The sequence below is a fragment of the Lipotes vexillifer genome, unplaced genomic scaffold (genome assembly GCF_000442215.2).
Source record: "Lipotes vexillifer unplaced genomic scaffold, Lipotes_vexillifer_v1.1 scaffold77, whole genome shotgun sequence".
Classification (NCBI taxonomy): Eukaryota; Metazoa; Chordata; class Mammalia; order Artiodactyla; family Lipotidae; genus Lipotes; species Lipotes vexillifer.
In genome coordinates, this window is record NW_006792456.1 from 1,311,511 (window position 1) to 1,331,504 (window position 19,994).

At 38.3% G+C, this 19,994-nt stretch overlaps 1 protein-coding gene across 1 annotated transcript in view; it reads left to right on the forward strand.

Annotated features, from left to right (window-relative positions):
* The window catches only part of EFEMP1 (EGF-like fibulin extracellular matrix protein 1), a 68,642-nt gene extending 55,734 nt beyond the window's left edge, over positions 1 to 12,908 (forward strand). Inside the window, exons 7-11 of the mRNA XM_007465657.1 lie at positions 794 to 913; positions 1,936 to 2,055; positions 5,754 to 5,877; positions 5,962 to 6,157; positions 12,283 to 12,908. Coding sequence (XP_007465719.1) covers positions 794 to 913; positions 1,936 to 2,055; positions 5,754 to 5,877; positions 5,962 to 6,157; positions 12,283 to 12,444 — 722 coding nt within the window. The 3' untranslated portion in view covers positions 12,445 to 12,908. The remainder of the gene's footprint in view (positions 1 to 793; positions 914 to 1,935; positions 2,056 to 5,753; positions 5,878 to 5,961; positions 6,158 to 12,282) is intronic.
* The last annotated feature ends 7,086 nt before the right edge of the window (positions 12,909 to 19,994 follow it).

Here is a 19,994-nt window from a genome sequence, read left to right on the forward strand (position 1 = left end):
AAAATTTTAACCTTGGTTTTAGTTCTCTTCTGTGAGTGTATCAAAAAAAATTTTTTAACTACAGATCAATTGATATACACACACCAATTAGTCAAGAGTGTGTGATATAAACGCTGAAGGTGCCAAAGGGGTTACTGCAAGTTCAAATACATAAACTTTCCGCTGAAAGTGCATCTGATTTTTACATGCTTCTTCTGCCCTTTCAGAATGCAATGTCACGGCACACAATTTTAAGATTGGCATGACATGGAAAGAATCTAGTGCAGGAAAAAATGCCTTTTCACAATATTTTCAGTGCCTTAGAGCATTGCAAAACTCTGTATGGGTCTCAAAGGCTTATGTTATAATTGTAATGGTATTTAACAGGACCCATTTAAAAAGTACTAAATAGCACAGATAAATCTTCACTACAGCATGCTGAGAGACCGTATTAGTATGTGTCTTATATCAATTATTTATAGACTTGGCATTTTGCATCTGAACAACAATACAAGAAAATAGATACTGGAATGTATATTTATTAGAATCATTAAATTCTTTTGGAAAGATTCATCAAACACCAAACTAACTGTCATTCCCAGAAAAAACAATATTCTGGCATTTTTAAAAGAAGTATGTGACAGATGTTTGAAGTTGTTCCAACAAATATGAATGGATGTTCTCCAGTGAGCTTCTGCAGAGCAAAGAATCCAGCTAGGGAATTACTCACTTATCATCAGATGACATAGGTACAAAAGAGCAAGGCTATGTTTAAAGACATAGATATATAAATGTGTATAACCTTGCCTTTCAGACATAAATGAATGTGATGCCAGCAATCAATGTGCTCAGCAATGCTACAACATTCTTGGTTCATTCATCTGTCAGTGCAATCAAGGATATGAGCTAAGCAGTGACAGGCTCAATTGTGAAGGTAAAATATTGTCCAAATAACTAGTAATCATGGTCCACTTCCTGTGATTGCTATTGCTTTAATCCAAGTGTGTAGCTGTTTATGAAAGCAAATTTTTATCCATGGAAATTCTGTTCTAAATTCCAGTTAATTTAGTTCAATTATAACATTGACTTTTTAGTATGTTTTCAAAAGAAAGGAGAAGAAACAATATAATTGAAATATTAGATGTAGGTTGGGTCTGATAATTAGCAAGGGTGCTCTAGTGTCTTGTTTCTCAAGTGTGATGCAACGGCTAGGAGCAGTGGCACCTCCTGGGAGCCTGTGAGAATTGTAGAATCTCAGGCCCCAGCCCAGACCTACTGAGTCAGATTCTGCATCTAATGAGAACTCCAGGTGACTGGCATGCATGTTTAAGTTCAAAAATGGCTGATTGCATGTCAAGAACATTAGAAGAGAAACCAGGAGACCTGGCCCCTAGTCATGCCTGCCACTGTGTAATTCAAAAGGCATAAGACATCCTGAAGGGGATGCCACTGACACTTCATGCTCCCGACTTCCTCACAAACGCTCCCACCTTTTCTTGGGACAGCACCATTGAGAAATGCAAAGCATTCTGCCAGGGCATCACCTCTAGAAGCTAGCACAGGGATGGAACTTGGAGTTCAAAATTCAGATGAACTTGGGAGCAGAGCCACCCAATTTCTGAGAAGGCAAATATGAATCTGCATCACTGGGTGGGTCTGCCAAGCACAACAAGAAGATCATCAACCACAAGCCAATTCATTCAGTCTGCTCAGCTAGTATGGTTAGTTCCAGGATTCGCCAAACTGTCAGCAATAAGTGAGTAAAACTGATGGTAAGAAAAACTCTCTGTGCTGTGAAGCTCTATGGGAAATGAGCTGATATTGTTAAAATTTGCACTTGAGCTTCTTATAAAGTATTGTATTTCTGTTTCAGAGTATGCAGTGTTAAAAAAAATTACCAAAATAGTGACATGTAAGTTTTCAACTCTGTCTTATTGCTCTTGTCTGGTTCAACAGACATTGATGAATGCAGAACCTCGAGCTACCTGTGTCAGTATCAATGTGTCAATGAGCCTGGGAAATTCTCTTGTATGTGCCCCCAGGGATACCAAGTGGTGAGAAGTAGAACATGTCAGGGTAAGTTTATTGTTTTCATATCTGTTAAGTTTTAACCAGGAAAAGCAGGGAGGAAGTTGTAGGATTCTCTATCACAGACTTTCATTTTTTACAATTTGAGCTCTTTTTTTTTTCCCCTGTTGATCATGAGACATGCACATCTCATAAAGAGGATATTCAGTGTTAACTCTCTTTGAAATTTAAAGCAATCATTTTTCTTTCTTAAAATAAATAATTTTAATAAAATATTGGTATGCCTTCTATATAGCCTACATAATCCCTATGATATATATCCTCTAATCATCCACCAGAAAAAATTCAATTATTAAAATATTTCACCATGAGTTTCAGTGTAGAGCATAAGCTTAATGTGTGGTTAGGTGCACCTCAAACTGATCTGAATTCTCTAAAACACCAGGATTATAAATTGGACAGTAATTTAAGTGTTGAGAAAATCAGCTTCATGTGTATTAAAAAGTGCTTGAATACTTCAGTAAAAAAAACTACTAATCCAAAAATAGCTAATGTCTTCAGGTCCAGTTTTAAAATAAATGTTCAGGTGATTTTCACAGCTACATGTAGGTGGAAGAAGTGGCTCTCTACATGGTATGATTTCAGAGTCTCTTTGAAAGATTTGAAAATGTGCACGCTTTCCTCCCTACCTCCTGCATGTAGCTTAAAATTTCTTTAATAGGCAAAAGACTATTCAGGTAAAACTAAAACTAGATAATCCTGGAAAAATTGGTACAAACACAGGTTTACATAAAGCAGTGAGAGAGTGAAAAAAAAAAATGACTGAACTTGAAGACACAAAATCTGTTTGAGACCTAGCTGTATGGCATTCTATCTATACAATTTGAACGAATTATCAAACTTCTCTGAGCCTCAACTTTCTCATTTGGAAAAGGGAGTTGAGGGAATGAAATGGAATAACATACAGAAAAATTATTTATAAACTATAAAGACTGTAAAGTTCAAGATGTTTTTATGAAATTTACCTAGCAATATAAATGACTAGTAGCAAATCTTCTCTAGAAGAAGGGCAGTAAAATATTAAGAAAGGAAAAGATCAAGGAAAGGAGAGACTCAGGATTCTCAGTCTATATCATGATTTTACAGGGAAATATTAATTCACAGGAACATCCATGACCTGAGATTTTATAGTGTGCATGTGATCATTCAACTAGAATCCAACCACTAAATATGAGCATAATCAGAATGTAGTTCATTGCGCAATAAACATCTTTCTACCCCTTTCCACGTTACTAGAGACTCTGTAATGTTAATTGTGGAGAAACATTGCATTCCAATGGTTTTACTTTCTGAACCCTAATTGAGAGTTTTAACATGAATATTACATGCAGGAAAATGTTAGCCAGTGGGACTCCTTAACCAATTTCCCTGGAGTCCTGAAACAAATGTCTATGTGTTTCTGATCATAAGTGGATTTGACACCCAGCAAAAGACAGAAACAAGTTAACATTCAGTGGAATCTTACCAGCCTACTCTATTTATATCTGTTATAATGAAAGGTGAAAATGCAATGGAATTGCAAATAGGAGATTCATTAGTGTTATATCTTGGGAAATGTTTGGTTAAACCAAAACATTTTTTGTGAGACTTACCATTCTTTTAGGGTGCAAAACAATTGGTTTCCCCCACTGAAACCATTCCTTCCCAACTCTGTCCACAGATTAAAGTAAAACCCAAAGAGTCTGGATTCTTACCTTCCCCCAGAAGGTTTATTTTAGGGATGAAATAACTGTTCTCATTTCCACAGTCTTGGAAAAATTAAAACTCTGTGTGTGTGTGGTGGCAGGTTGTGGGGAGGGGACAGGGACAGCGGGGAAGGAGAGAAACAGAGAGAGAATACACAGATACACAGACACACATTCATCATATATTTTAATACTATTAATCATTTCTGAAAAACCTTCCAAAATGATTAAGGAGTTGATTAAGCTAGGCTCTAAATTACTGGAAGTAATAAATAAAATTATCACATAAAGTTTCCTTTTGCTGCTGTTGAACTCCATATAACAAACCATTCTTCACTTTCCCTGTAGCTAAACAGCATCTTTATTTTTCAAAAAAGTGAAAAATATTGAAAGGACAAGTCAGTTGTGATTTCTTCTGAGGAATCTAAGTTCTTTCTTTACCCATAGCCAGTCCAAAAGAAGATACTTTTTGTAACTGACTCTTGGAAACTGCATAGCTTTTCCAGTCTCCTCTTGGGTTCCAGATAGCTTTTGCCAGTTTGGAAGCTAAAAGAAAATTTTTTCTCCAAAGACAAGGAATGGAATTATTCTCATTTAGAGGATGCAATACCTTGCAGTGGAGAGATGCCAGTCACTAACTATATGAACTTGGGTCAGCCACTTAACCCTTATTTGTTTTCCCTTCATGCCAAATAGAGATAATATATTTCTCACCATCTCCATATGGTTTGTGTGAAGAGCAACTTGGTTCAATTTAGTATTTCTTAAAATCCAGGTGCCCCCAGTGCACTCATGCTAGGTGATAAAGGGATAGAAATATGTGCACAGTAGCCTTTGCCCTCCAGGAGCTTACAAGCTAATAGAAGGATTAAGACAAACATGCAGATTTCAATAATGCAAAGCAAAAAGCAATAAAGGCCCCAAAAGAGGAACATGAGATATACGAATTCAGAGAGAAGAAAGAGATCATATCCCAGCAACTAGGCCATGACTACCTGTAAATTAATGAATGAAAATATCTGATTGTGGGGAAGGAATGACTCAGAAAAGGTTTATATTGGATAAAATCTAATCACTATTCAAATGTAAAGGGAGACAAACATACATAGGAATGTGGATATTAATATAATTTTCACTGTCGTAAATATAATGGTTCTCTAGCATTGTAAACTCTTCTCTCAGATGTCATCTGGGAACTCTAATTCCCAAATCTAAATTCAGTCTTTGTCCATCCTGGCCTTCCCACAACCCTCCTTCCAGGCACCCTCTCTAGCTCTGACCCCCTTGCACTGCCTTTTCCTGGGTTGCCTCTCACCGCTGACACTGACAGTCCCTTCCTTAATTCCCCTTCTTCCCCATGGTCTTTAAATAGCCATGCTCTACATGGTAGGATACTTCATAGCTTCCCTTCATTTGCTGTGAACAGCTTCCTATGGACAGTGTAATCCACTCCCAGAACATTAACTATCCAGCAGCATGCTACAGCTTACTGCAACCACATACCAGCCTTTCCCTCTCTCCCAAGCTTCTGAGCCTGACAATAAACTTCCATCTCCATAGTTTTTGTTTGCTGCTTTCTCAGCCTAGAAGGCCCTCCCCACTGCAATCTGAAAATCCCATCTAACCACCACCCTTTTCAAGGCCAAGGTGAGAGGCCTCCTCCTTCTTTCAGCTTTCCTTAATTCCCCAGAGGGCAAGAAATAGTGTCTTTCATTTTTATTTAAGCGAAGTCAATGGAAAGCATTTGGCTTTGAATTCAACAGATGAACAATAGGTGCTTGAGAAAATACCATGAAATGACACATATTAATCTGTAGAGAATGGCTGCACTACATCTGTCATGAATTAATGCAATGAACCCAGGTCCCACCAAGTCTTGTGTCTAAAAGCACATTAAACACAGTCCAGATTCTTATACACCTCCTTCCAGTGGCAAACTGGAATCTGCCACTCATGCAATTTACTTATATCAGTAAACTCTTTGACTCTACATCTCTACAGATATAAATGAGTGTGAGACCACAAATGAATGTCGGGAAGATGAAATGTGTTGGAATTATCATGGCGGCTTCCGTTGTTACCCACGAAATCCTTGTCAAGATCCTTACGTTCTAACATCAGAGAAGTAAGAAAAATCAGAACTTTTGAAACTGAGAATCTTCTGGTTTTATCAAGCCTAACTGGTGAATACTTTTGTTTGTCTCTGCAGCCGATGTGTTTGCCCAGTCTCAAATGCGCTGTGCCGAGAACTTCCCCAATCCATAGTCCACAAATACATGAGCATCCGATCTGATAGGTCTGTGCCATCTGACATCTTCCAGATACAGGCCACAACCATTTATCCCAACACTATCAATACTTTTCGGATTAAATCTGGAAATGAAAATAGAGAGTTCTACCTAAGAGTAAGTATCCTGAGGGCAGCCTTAGCTGTTGAGAAAGTTCCAAGTTTGTTGTTGTTGTTTGGTAGTAATTCACATAGAAATAAAGCTAACATTTAAAGAGTTTTTTATGTGCAGGCATTGTGTAAGCCCTTCCAGTGTGCATTATCTCATTTAATCCTCTTGGTAATGCTTGGTCAGATTAATATTTACCTCCATATTTTACAGAAAAGAAAAGTAAGACTCAGGGAGATGAAGTAGCTTCTCTAAAGTCACTCAGATAAAAGTTGCACACGCTAACAGAGTTGTGTGTGACCACCAAAACACAAGCCTACACACACACACACACACACACACACACACACACACACACACACCTCAAATAGATACCACAAATCAGTGATAGCTATTTAATTGTACATAGAAAAAATAATTCCTGGAGAGCTTTTCAAAAACGCTGAATTCCTTATTGTTACATTCGCAAGATTATTTACATCTGCACCAAAACTAACACCCAGAAGTATCTGAGAAGTGACCCCAACTCCCCACCCCCCGCACCATGTGTACAACAGATAGTTGTACCATTCTTGCAAATTTCCAGGCAGGCAATGTGAGGTGAGGTCACGTGTATGTTTTCCCTTTCTTTCATTGCCTATATGAAATCTTTCTCTGAATTCTGCCATTTCTCTCTCCACAGTGTCCCCTGGGTTATCTTTGTTTCCTTGTGTCTCTGCTTCTCTTCCTTTAAACTGGCTCTTAGCAGCTCTCTAATCCCTCCAAGGGCTTCCCAGCAAATCTCCCTGACTCCAGTGCCTCAGCCTTCCAGTCCCCCCTGAAAAATCTTAGCAAGTTCATTTTAGGTTAAAATTCCGACATATTTCAAATACGGCTCACCACTTCATGTGAAAATGATGGCACCCCACCAAGCAGTTTGCAGGGTTACGGTAAGTCTTTCACGCTAAGGATGTTATTCATCCAGTTCCAATTTTCTCAAAACTCCTTTGGGCACTCTTCATTTTTAATCAGATTTTAAGGTCAATATTTCATTTTGAGAATATGAAAAGTAAATTGGGAAATTCATCCTCGTGGTAAAGTTTACAGATTTTTAATGTTTACTCGTTTATCCTGTTCTTTGATATATTAAGTTCCTTTCCAGCTCCAGAATTATGTGACTCTGTTTCTTTGCCAGTAAATTAGAGATGATTAATCTCTCATGACCAACTTCTGAAGAGAAAAACCCAACCCAAAATACAATCTATTACTATTCTTTTTTCTAATAACTAAAAATAAACTTCTTTAACATTTGATGTTTAAATTTGAGATATACTAGATATCTGTAAGAAGTTTACTCTAAATGAATTTCACACAGTTCAGATAATAACAATTTAATAATTTTAACCCAAAGAAATAACATTATTTGTAACCCATGGCAGTAAATAGGTTCATCTCAAAATCATCTTTAAAAATAATTTTCCATTTTGAACTCTTAGCCATAATTTAAGAAAATAAAATTTCCTAGCAGAATCAACAAAGAGTTAAGCAAAGTACCTGCATGGCTTTTTTTTTTTTTTTTTGCAATAAACATGGCACTTTTAAAGTTTTATGATTCATATCAGTGAACTTATTGACTTGATATTTTCAGATAAAATACAGTGTTTTTCTCAAGTAAAATCCTTTTTTATGAATGATATAAAACATTACCAATTTTGATAATCCCAGAATTAAATACTACTATTTGAAACCAAAAAAGCATTTAAAATAGGAAGATATTTCAAGACTATTTATTATCACATAATTCAAAAAATAGTTGTATCAAATCCTACAAAATTTTTCCACTGAAATTCCACTTGCGCAGAGGGCATTTAATCATAAGACTCCATCAGCAGGCCTTAATTAAGCACCTATTATATACTCAGCTTCATGCTAGGTGCATGTAATACACAGTTCCTTACTTCAAAGACCTTTAAATATTACTTTGTGGCATAGTTAACATCTATGAAAAAAGCAGAGGACAAATTTGTGTTTAACTCCATGCTCCAAGACATCAAAGAATTAATGTGGGCTGCAATAGTCAAAGAATGTTTCTTGAGAAACATGAGGCTGGACCTTATCCTTGAAAGGATCTGTGGGATATAGGATTTTATTTATATTCCTTTTGGGACAATACTGAGAAAATCTTCTTCCCTAGAAAAGGGAACATATTAGAAAGAAGTAATACATGAAATTAAAGGTAGAATACCATCCTCCACCCACACCGACCAATATCTATCCTTCCTTACTGAGACTTATTTTTCTTCACAGCCCGTATCACCACCTTGCATAGTATTTATTTGTCTGTGTCACCTACTACCTACTAGAGTGTGAGTGCAATAAACAGAGACATTACCTGTCTGTTCACTCTTATATGCACAGCACATAGAATGAATGGTACCTGGCACATTGCAGGTGCTCAAAAAATATTTTTAAATGAATACATTAATTCAATCAACATCTTCAAGGTATCACTGTTACCTATAAGAGGCAAGCACCATGCTAGGTTCTAGAGACATAGCAGTGAATATAACCAAACCAATTCCTGCCCCAGTGGGGCTTATAGTTGAGACATCAAACAAGTGTTCACAAGTATGCTGAGTTACAACTGAGCACTGCAGACTGTTCATGAGTACACCACAAGTGAACCCCTAACCAAGACAGCAGTGGTCTGGGAGCTTCCTGGAAGAAGTAGATTTAAGCTGAAGACTAGCAACAAAAGACAAGCAAATGGAAGGAATAAAAAGCAGACAAGTTGATCTGGAACTCCAGGTGCTACAGGCAGAGTGACTTGAAAGGGACCTGGAGAGATGAGCAGGGCCTAGATCACACAATGCCTGACAGACCATACTAAGGGTTTCAAGTAGAGGAGTTGCTATCAGAGTTTCATGTTAAAAAAGATACCTGGCTGCACTGTAGAGCCTGGATTGGAGTGGAGCAAGAATGGAAATGGAGAGACCAGTCAGTAGCTCGAAAGATGGGGAACTAGTGTGGTAGCAGTGAGTCCAAAAGAAGTGGACAGATTTATGAAGATATAGGAAGAAGGACATGGCTTGGTAACCCATTTGCTATGGGTAGGTGGAGGAGAAGGAAGCGTCAAGGATAACCTCCAAGTTTCTGTCTTGAGCAACAGTAAATGGTGGTACCATTTACTGAGATAAGGAAGAAGGAGCCAGTGGAGAGAGGAAGGTGAGTTCAGTTTGGACATACTGAGTCCTGGTCACCATAAGACATCCAAGTAAAGATGAGTAGAGAATTGGATATGTGGGCTTGGAATTCATAATATAGACTTTTAAGTCACTGGCAGATATGTGATAACTGAAGCCACGGCTATGGATGAGATCACTCAGGCAGAGTATGTAGGAAGTAGGTGAGATCACTCAGACCTGGGCACTATTATAGTCATCCATTACCTCAGCCTACAGTTCTCTGGCCAACTCAAGCCCCATGACCTTCAGCTTCATGTCACTCTGCCACCACCCCATGGCCACATGCTGGACTTGGTTATCATGCAGAACAGTTCCACATCATCATCTTAGTCTCAGGTGACCCCCTCAGTGATTGATTCTCTTTCCTCTTTTTCATGCCCTCACTCCCACTCTATCTGCTCTTCACCCTCACAGTGATGCTAATCCTCTGACCCCTCACCCACCATTTTCTTCCACTCCATCAACTTCTTGGTGGACCCTTGAACTACTCTGTCACCAACACCTCAATTCCCTGTCCAACAACTCTAGATCAATCACGTAATCCACATCTATTTTCACACCCAGCTTGTCAACACAGATTGGTAATACTATAAATCTCCAACTTCAGATGTGTCCTCAACAATCCTATTACTTTCTTTCATTTCTTCTCTTCAGCCACTGATCGCAAATGTCCCCATATTCTTTAAGTTCTTATACCCTTCATTTTCAGTAGGTGACCTCATCTCCTACTCTTCTGAAACCACTGAAACCAACAGGCATAAATTACCTGAACTTCCCATCCCATCCCTTGCAAACTTAAGTCCATGTGTTCCCCTTCTAACCTTCTCCTTTAAATTTTCCAAAGACAAGGTTTCACTTCTATCAATAATGCCAACCCACCACCTGTATTCTTCACTCCATTTCCTCTGGAACCTTGTTCTATCAAACTCTAATATACCTCCTACATATTTAACTTGTTTTCCCTCTAGATGTTGCCTCCTCTCTCTCTTCTCCCTTCCTAGCCAAGGTTCTTAAAGCACAGTCTGTAATCACAGTCTCTATTTTCTTATTTCCTAGTTACACTTCTGTCTTCTATTCCCACTACCCTACTGAAATTGCTCTGGGAAAAAGCCACCAACAGCATCTGTACTGCTATATCCAGAGGCATTTTTCAGTTCCAGTCACCCTCATCCTCCCCTGCTGTATTGGACACTGCTTGCCATTCATCTGTTTACCACTTAATTATCTATTTCTTCTCAGCTTCCTTCAGTGGCTTCTCTTCTGCCCGTTCCTTAAATGTTGGCCTCTCACAGACCCAGTCTTATCATATATACGTTCTCTTCCTTGGTTTAATGTCCACCTATTGACGTGAGTGCTAAATCCTAATCCACTGTTTCTATCCCTGCCCTCCTCTTGGCATTCAGATTCACACATCTACCTGCCTGCCTGTACAAACTCATCTCCCTGCACTCTCCAGCACCCATCACGTTGTTCATCAAAGTGAAACTGCATCCAGTTCTCCAGAACATCCTCCTTTACAAAACTCCCACTTATTCTGGGCCACTGTCCTCAGGCATTCAAAGGCCTTCCCTCAATGCTTCAGGGTCCCTCTGTTTTTCTCTGTGAATACACACCTCTGTGTATCTTCATATATACCCTGCATATCCCTGTATATCTTAGCATTTTCCATATTCTATCGAAATTAACTATTTACATGCCTCTTCACCTACTAGAATGTAGACATATCTACAATGTTGAGAAGTGAAAGATGACAACTTTGTTTATCAGTTCAAAAAATTATCAGATTCTCACATGAACTCCAGTCTCTATAAAGGCTAGAACTACTCAATAAAAGTGAAGAGAGGGCTTCCCTGGTGGCGCAGTGGTTGAGAGTCTGCCTGCCGATGCAGGGGACACGGGTTCGTGCCCCGGTCCGGGAAGATCCCACATGCTGCGGAGTGGCTGGGCCCGTGAGCCATGGCCGCTGACCCTGCACGTCCGGAGCCTGTGCTCCGCAACGGGAGAGGCCACAGCAGTGAGAGGCCCGCGTACCACAAAACATATGTCTAGAAGACAGATGAAGGGCAAAATTACCTGGTTTCTTTTACATCTGTCCACAGTGATCAGAGCATAGCTCTGTGTGTCAGGGGTGCTAAATTCAAATAACACTGTGGACTAAGGTTAAAATACTAGTTGGCTGACCAGAGGTGTCCATTAAATAGGCCTTCTTTTTGCATATGTTCGGAGATCCAGGAAAAAAAAAAAAAAAAAAAAAAAAAAAAAAAAAAAAAAAAAAGTGAAGAGAAACATTAACAGAGAGGGATGAGTAGAAAACAAAGAACTATCCAAAGAAAGCAGGTCCCTGTATCTGGAACTAATGACTATGTGTGGATAAGGGATAAGATCCAGAAGGATTAGAACCAAGAAGGGACTAAGTAATGACTTTAATCCTACCTCAAAATTCTTCACTTGGGCTTCCCTGGTGGCACAGTGGTTAAGAATCCGCCTGCCAATGCAGGGGACATGGGTTGGAGCCCTGGTCCCGGAAGATCCCGCATGCTGTGGAGCAACTAAGCCTGTGCACCACAACTACTGAGCCTGCACGCTAGAGGCCGTGAGCCACAACTACTGAGCCTGCGTGCCACAACTACTGAAGCCCATGCACCTAGAGCCCATGCTCCGCAACAAGAGAAGCCACTGCAATGAGAAGCCTGTGCACAGCAACGAAAGAGTAGCCCCCACTCGCCACAACTAGAGAAAGCCCACACGCAGCAATGAAGACCCAACGCAGCCCAAAATTAATTAATTAATTAATTAATTAATTAAAAAAAATTATTCCCCTAATTCTTATAGGAAGTGTATTCACAAATAATAGAAACTGCAATACAAGAAAAATTATTCTCTCACTCCCTCTTTTTTCTTTTATTTTAGCAAACAAGTCCTGTAAGTGCAATGCTTGTGCTGGTGAAGTCGTTATCAGGACCAAGAGAATATATAGTGGACCTGGAGATGCTGACAGTCAACAGTATGGGAACCTTCCGCACCAGCTCAGTGTTAAGATTGACAATAATAGTGGGACCATTTTCATTTTAGTCTTTTAAAAGAGTCCACTATAGGCATTTAAATCAGCCAAAGAATATTGTTATCTTAAAGCACTATTTTATTTATAGACATATCTAGTACATCTACATCTATATACTGTACACTCACCAATAATTCAAACAATTACACCATGGTATAAAGTGGGCATTTAATCTGTAAAGATTCAAAGTTTGTCTTTATTACTGTATGTAAATTAGACATTAATCCAGTAAACTGGTCTTCTTCAAGAGAGCTAAGCATACTCTTTCCGGTGAAACTTGGATTCTTTTCTGTAAAAGTGGGACCAAGCAATGATTGTCTTCTGTGGTGCTTAAGGAAACTTACTATAGCTCCACTGATAGTCTCATAAGGAGGCAGTCATCATAACATTGAACAGCATGCAAGTTCAAGAATGAGTTTTTTAACTGCTTGTAAGAAAATGGAAAAAGTCAATAAAGATATATTTCTTTAGAAAATGAGGATCTATCATACTTGTGTTGGTTTTTATTTTCATGATCAGTCTAAATGTAGTTGTTTATTACATAGTAGTAAATCATCATCACATAGTATAGTGGTTTCTATAAGATATTTTAAATTTTGTCAGAAATTTTTGTTATGAATGTAAAAAAGCACAGTAATCAAAATTCCCCAAATGAATAAGATATGCCCTAGAAAATCATTATATTGAGAAATCTATGGGGAGGAGATGAGAAACAAATTCTTTCTAAACCACTTTGGAGTTGACCTGAAGAAGCAAACTCGGTGTACTAGTCAGTTTGAGTTGCTATAACAAAATATTATAGACTGGGTGGCTTATAAACAACAGAAATTTATTTCTCACAGTCTGGAGGGTGGAAATCCAAGATCAGGTTGCCAGCATGGTCAGGTTCTGGTGAGAACTCTCTTCTAGGTTGCAGACTCATATCCTCACATGGCAGAAAGAGAGCAAGAGAACTAATCCCATTCATGAGGGCTCCACCCTCGTGACCTAAGTACTTCCCCAAGGCCTCAGGTTCTAATACCATCACATTGGGAGTTAGGACTTCAACATATGAATTTTGGGAGAACACAAACATTCAGTCCGTAACACTCAATAAATGTAATAACATTCCTGAATTCAGGACTTCCACAAGATGTGGAGCAAAATGAAGAAAAGTTATTTTTCTGAAAAAGTTTTGATTTCTGAATAAAATTAAAACCCTAAAACTTCACTAACGTATAACTAAAATTTCTCATCTTTATATTTGTTGCTCAGAGTAAAGAAACGGTGATGGTTCTTATTCTTGGCATCCAGATTGACAATGAACTAAATCAAATTACCCTTCCTCCTAACTCTATGAAAACATTTTATACCTTCTTGTTTGTTTAAAATGTAACTGCTTCACTTTGATGTACTATATTTTTAAATAAAAATAAGTATTCTTTTAGAGGTTTTTTTCTGTGTAGCTAATAACAGCCAATATAACTTTTGTGTCCAGGAAAAAATTATTTGTAGCTGCCAGAGCAAAAACAGCTATTTACTTTTTTAAAAAGAAACAATCTAAAGTTGAGGAAACAAAAGACTTTTAAAATCATTCCACAAAAATATATGCAGTCAGTTTTTCTCTTACATCCAATTTCAAAGCACATATGAATAACCAGATAACCTTGCCACAGAAACAAATGTTCCTCAAAGAGTTGACAAAATGTGCAGTAATTGTCAAAAAGAAAGTTCACCAAGAGACCAAGGAACAAAACACAAATTTCTTATGTGAATAGGGCACGGGATGGGCTTTTAAAGGATACAGGGGCATTGGAACAGTGATGAGAGAACAGGTGTAACCAGGAGTCAGCCAAGGAAGCAGAGTAAACAACCAGCCACAACACAGCAGACTGTTGTGTATGTTGTCACCCTGTCCACATGATTACTTATAGTCCACGTAAATTCAGGTTTGATCTAAACTTTTCCATTCTTAATCAATATACTGATTTTCCTACATATAGACACAGTTTTCAAGTCAGAGCTAGGAAAGATAAGAGTAAAAAAATAAAATGCCTAAGACCTTACAACAGAAATTTTACTCTTAAGCAAGAAGGCAGAGTCTTATCTGTACCTCCACAGAGGATTGTAGGAGAAACAGGAATCTCTATGAAATATTTATGCATAAGTCCTGACCCTCCACCCCCACCTATAAACATATATATAATTATAGAAGTATATATAATCTATATATTAAGAAACATAGATTACATATAGATTATATATACTTCTATAATAATATATTCTATAAATAATTTATATATTATAATTTATATAATTTTAATATAATCTATGATAAAATAATAATATGTTTTATTTATTTTTTTGGACCTACAGAAGCCATTAACTCCAAAAACATGGTTTCCCTTTCATCCCAAAGCTTAGTCCTATTCACAAATCATAAAGACATGAAAAGGGTTGATAAACTAGTGTCACTGATGCAATCCCTTTTCTTTTTTTTAATTGTAAAATACACATAAAATTGACCATTTTAGGGCTGCCCTGGTGGCGCGGTGGTTGAGAGTCCGCCTGCCGATGCAGGGGACAAGGGTTCGTGCCCTGGTCCGGGAGGATCCCACATGCCGCGGAGCGGCTGGGCCCGTGAGCCATGGCCGCTGAGCCTGCATGTCTGGAGCCTGTGCTCCGCAACGGGAGAGGCCACAACAGTGAGAGGCCCGCGTACCGGGGGAAAAAAAAAAAATTGACCATTTTAAAGTGTACAATTCAGATTGCAATGTTATAACTACTATCTAGCTCCATAACATTTTCGTCACTCAAAAATAAATCCCATACCCATTAGCAGTCACTCCTCATTCCCCCCTCCCACAAGTTCTGGTGTTACCACTAATCTACTTTCTGTCTTTATGAATTTGCCTGTTCTAGACGCTTCATACCACTAGAATCATACAGTAAGTGGCCTTTTGTTTCTGGCTTCTTTCACTTAATATAATGTCTTCAAAGTGCAGCCATGTTGTAGCATGTACCAGACTTCATTCCTTTTTATGACTGAATAATATACCATTGTATAAATATACCACATTTGTTTATCCATTCATCAGTGGATAGACTATAGTTGATAGGTTGTTTTCACCTGCAATTTCATCTTATCTGACTATTCATCTACTAATTCCTAGACTATTCATAGATTAGGAATATAATCCTAGACTATTAGACATCATTAGACTATTATTAGACTGTTACATGTCTATCCTAGACATATAGATTCCTAGACTATTCATCTACTAATTTTACAGCCTAAATCACCCATTTTTAATTTCATTTTTAACTAAAATGAACAGCAAGTGAAAAATCATTTTTCATTCACAGAAGCAAAGTCCTGGAAAGAACTTTGAAAAGCTAACACATGAGTTCCTTTACAGGTACAACTGTCCTCAGTAAACACAAAAATCTCATGAGCTCCTTAAATGTAATTTGAAATTCAAAATAAAGTAAATATCATCACTGAAAACAAACCAAAGCAGTAAGAAAAAGCTGTGCTTTGTTTTCAAACTACACATGACTCCCTCCTCCCCTCCTCCATGAGAATCACTGATGTAAACCAGCTCCCATAGGTGAGAATTATGAAAATAATTCATCATCAGAATCATAATTATTCAGCAGCAAACTTCATTGAGCAACTTCTATGGTAATTTCTTCCGACATCTAACAGCCTGATGAAGCATAGAAGAACCAGGGTTCTAGTCTCAGTTCTAACCTTAACTAGCTGTGAGACTTAGCTTTTGGGGACCTTGGTTTCTTTATCCATAAAACTGGGATATGGAAACAAGGTGTTTTTCCAGCTTTAAAAACTGTACCTATTCCCTATGCCAGAGCTGCACTGAGAGAAAAGGTGACTCTATTTGCCAAACTTTTTAAAGCATTTGAGTATTTTTTGTATGTAGTGGCTGTTGGGAAGCACTGGGCATTGGTGAAAAAGAAAACTATAGTTCTTACCCCAAAACAGGTCTTCAAAATGAGCGTTCGCTATTGGGGACAAGGACATGAGAAATAACCCAATTTAGCTATAAATTTTTTGAATTACAATTCAAAATAAATATTTTTAGTATTCACTGTTAAATCGTGCATGTTTTACTCCTTTCCACTGATTCTAACTGAAGTATTATTTCTCATGTTAAACTGAAAGTCATTTTACCTTGTTTCACTAGCAAAAAAAAGTCCAGCCATGGGTTCCCCCACTTCCAAACATGCTTCCAGGAAATTCACATGTTCCTACTCAGTAAGCCTCAATAATGAGGACTGAACTAGTCATTTCCATCACTTCACCATTCCAGTGCCCATACCTGGATTCTCAAACTTCACGCTCTCTGACTGGACAGTGTTGTTTTCTGACAGCAGTTAGGAAAGACCTCTTGGTTTTTAAGACTTCTCAAAAAGGAGAATAGCTTCACTTCAGCTGCCAAATTTCCCTCATAAATAGCTTTTTTTTTTGACAGCTTGCAATCTCCATCCCCTCTAAACGTAAAATCAACCATTACATACGCTTCCTTTTAATAATAATAGGATTCTAAACTTAGATGCCACCTGGTCAAACCATGTTATTAAGACTTGCTCAAGGTCACAGTTTGTTGAGCAAGATCGCTGTGCCTTGAATGAAGGTCTTATGACTTAGATTAGGGCTCTTTTCATTGGCCATGCTCCAAATTTCAGCAACAACAAGCAATCCCCTTCCTTCCAAGGCTTCTTCCTGCAGTGCCCACCCCAAATTGTGGACCAGCTTTGCTCGTTGCCATGACTAGTTGTCACCACTGCTGTTAACTGCAGTCAGATTGAAAAAGCACAGATACCAACTTGATTCTGATTTACTCTGTTAAACTTTAGCTCATTTGTTCTCTTTAAAAACTCCAGAGAGGTGGAAATAATTGTGTTACACAAAATACTCCTGAACTCTAGAAAGTGAAATTCAAGGACCAATCATGTAGACCTTACTATACTTGAGAGGATAGCAATTTCTAAAAGAAAAAAAAGCCTATTCCTAAAGATACGAACAGAGATCTCTCTATGGGGGAGCTTTGAGAGCAACAGTAAAGATGGAATGGGTCTAGCATTATCCTTGTTCAAAAGTTAGACCAAAAGGCTTAAAGAGTCCTTCCTTCCATAAGATCAGTGAAAGGTAAGGGGTTAATGAAAGATTACTGCCATTCTTGACACTGGTTAATATGCATTAGGTGATTACTGCAGGAGCAAACAATGAACATCATTACCTCATCTCCTAAAGGATTCTTGCTTTAGAGGCTTGAAATAAGATAAGAGATACCACATTTTATTAACAACTCAGCTCTCAATGGGTCTTTCGGTTCTTTCAAAATGTTTACGTTAAAATGACCTCCCCCCCGCAAATTAGGGTTTTTTATTGTGATTAAAAATATATAAATATTGGAGGGTGGAAATCACCTACAAACCAATCCCCATTTTTATCTAAAAAATTGTAGTCATCTCTACCACTCTGCCTCTACAAGGAAGGTGTTTTAGTGAGTCTAAATGATGGAAATAGAAAGATTGTTCAATACCCTATGACCACCTGAACACAACCCAATGGGATTATTATTTGGGGGGAAGCTTCACAAATACAAGTTTATTGTTGAACCTTGTTTCCAGAATGCAAGCAGTTGCTTATGTTTTGAATAGCCATATATGCTTCTAACTTTCTAACTCTTCTTTTAAAATATAGAACAGCTGCTGGTCTGCTCATATGTTACGCATAAGAAGCCCACAAGGGACAAAGCCTTCCATTAATATGTCGAATTATTTTTAACACATTTATATTTCTATCCTGAATCATCATCTCAGAAAGATGGCAAGTTTCCATCTTCCCAGCTGGGGGGAGCACCTGCAAAATACAAGCACAAACTGTGACACATCTGGTACCAAAAAACCAATCTTGTTTCATCTGGCCAGCAGACTAAAATATCAAGATCGTTGAACAGAAACAAGGCAAAAAGTTAACTGCCATTTATATGTAGTCAACACAGATGTCTAGTTAAGCTGTTTATATTGTAAGCGCATGTGTATGTTAACGGAGGACAGACCCCTTTAATAAGCCAGAGTTGGAATATAAACGCAAGAGAATTTTAAAGACCTGAGTGCAATAATTCAGTTCTTTTTTATCTTCCCACAGAAACTAAGTTAGTTTCATCCAAATCTCAGCACTCTTTTTAAACAGATGCATATAACACGAATAAATAATTTTGTTGCATATCTCCAAATTGTTTATTTATTTCCTTTAAAACTGTATTCTATCTTTTTGTATCTTAATATTTAGATTGTTTCTTTAAGTGGTAAATTACTTGCACATGACTTAAACCAGGTGTCCTGGTTTCTGTTGCCTCAAAAGAAGACCCTGTTACAGAACTGAGTGTTGGTAGTTTGACAGGTTAACTTAGGAAGCACAGGTGAGAAACTAGGGAAAGTGAGTCAGGGAAGGGAGAGATGCCAATCAATGAGTGAGTTAATGAGTGGGTCATTTCTGTGGGCAAACTAGCACTTAGTATCTTTGGGGATCCTCTGAGAAATAGTGTGGAACTCACCTCAAAAGCATCCCACCAGAAGCCTCCTAGACTGGGCTGTTTATCTGCAACTCCCATCCCTGTGGTGAGGGTCGGCTCCTGGGGCACTAATGCCACACCCACTTATAACCACCTGCAGGTGGGTGAGCTTCCTGGCACTGGAGAAAGCCCTCAGGCAGAGGAGAAGAGAAACAGAGGCTTGATAGGGGATGTTGTCAGTGAGCTAGAAACTCCTACTGCAACCCCCAGTAAGCTTCTGTTGCTGAGGGGATGTCTGGTGGGCAGCAATACCCACGCTGCTTGGAGTCTGACAACAGAAGCACATGTAACTGGCCTGATGGCTTCATACCTCATGAGTCTTTCCTTAACCTTTTTCTGTTGGCTCTCTACCTTTTTTTTCCTGCTCTTCCTTTCTGTAGAGAAAACTCTAGTCTTCTCCTCTGTGTATCACTCACTTAGCAAATCAGGCACCAGACATGTCCATTCGATGCAAAGACACATAAGACATTACATAAAGTGGTATTGTATACTTAACACCATGAGCCTATCTGATTCCAGAGCACATCACAAGTCCAACTACAGAGTATTATATAAAACTGGTTGCCCTTCAAAGATGAATTTTCAAGGAACCTAGTGAAGCTAAAACTTCAAGGCCCTTGCCTTGCACCAGTCCTTTCCAAGGCCCTGAAGGGACCCTACAATGTGTTCACAGTGTCATATTACTTTTGTAAAATTTGAAAAAGTAATACATTTTAGCTGGATGGGTTAGTATTGATCTTTCCTCTTAGGTTCCACCCTTCACACTTCTCCTCATGTTAGGTAGCACTGGGACGGTCACAAGGATTTTTGGGAATCCAGCCCAGGAAATTGAGTTAGGAGGGTACATTTAACTTGGCCTTAGTGGAATATACCTATATAGTTCACAGTCACTTCTATGTATGTTTAATTCCAGTTCCTGTCTGGTGTAGGAATAGCTTCTAAAAATATTCCTACCACCTTCTGTGTTGATTTTACCTGAC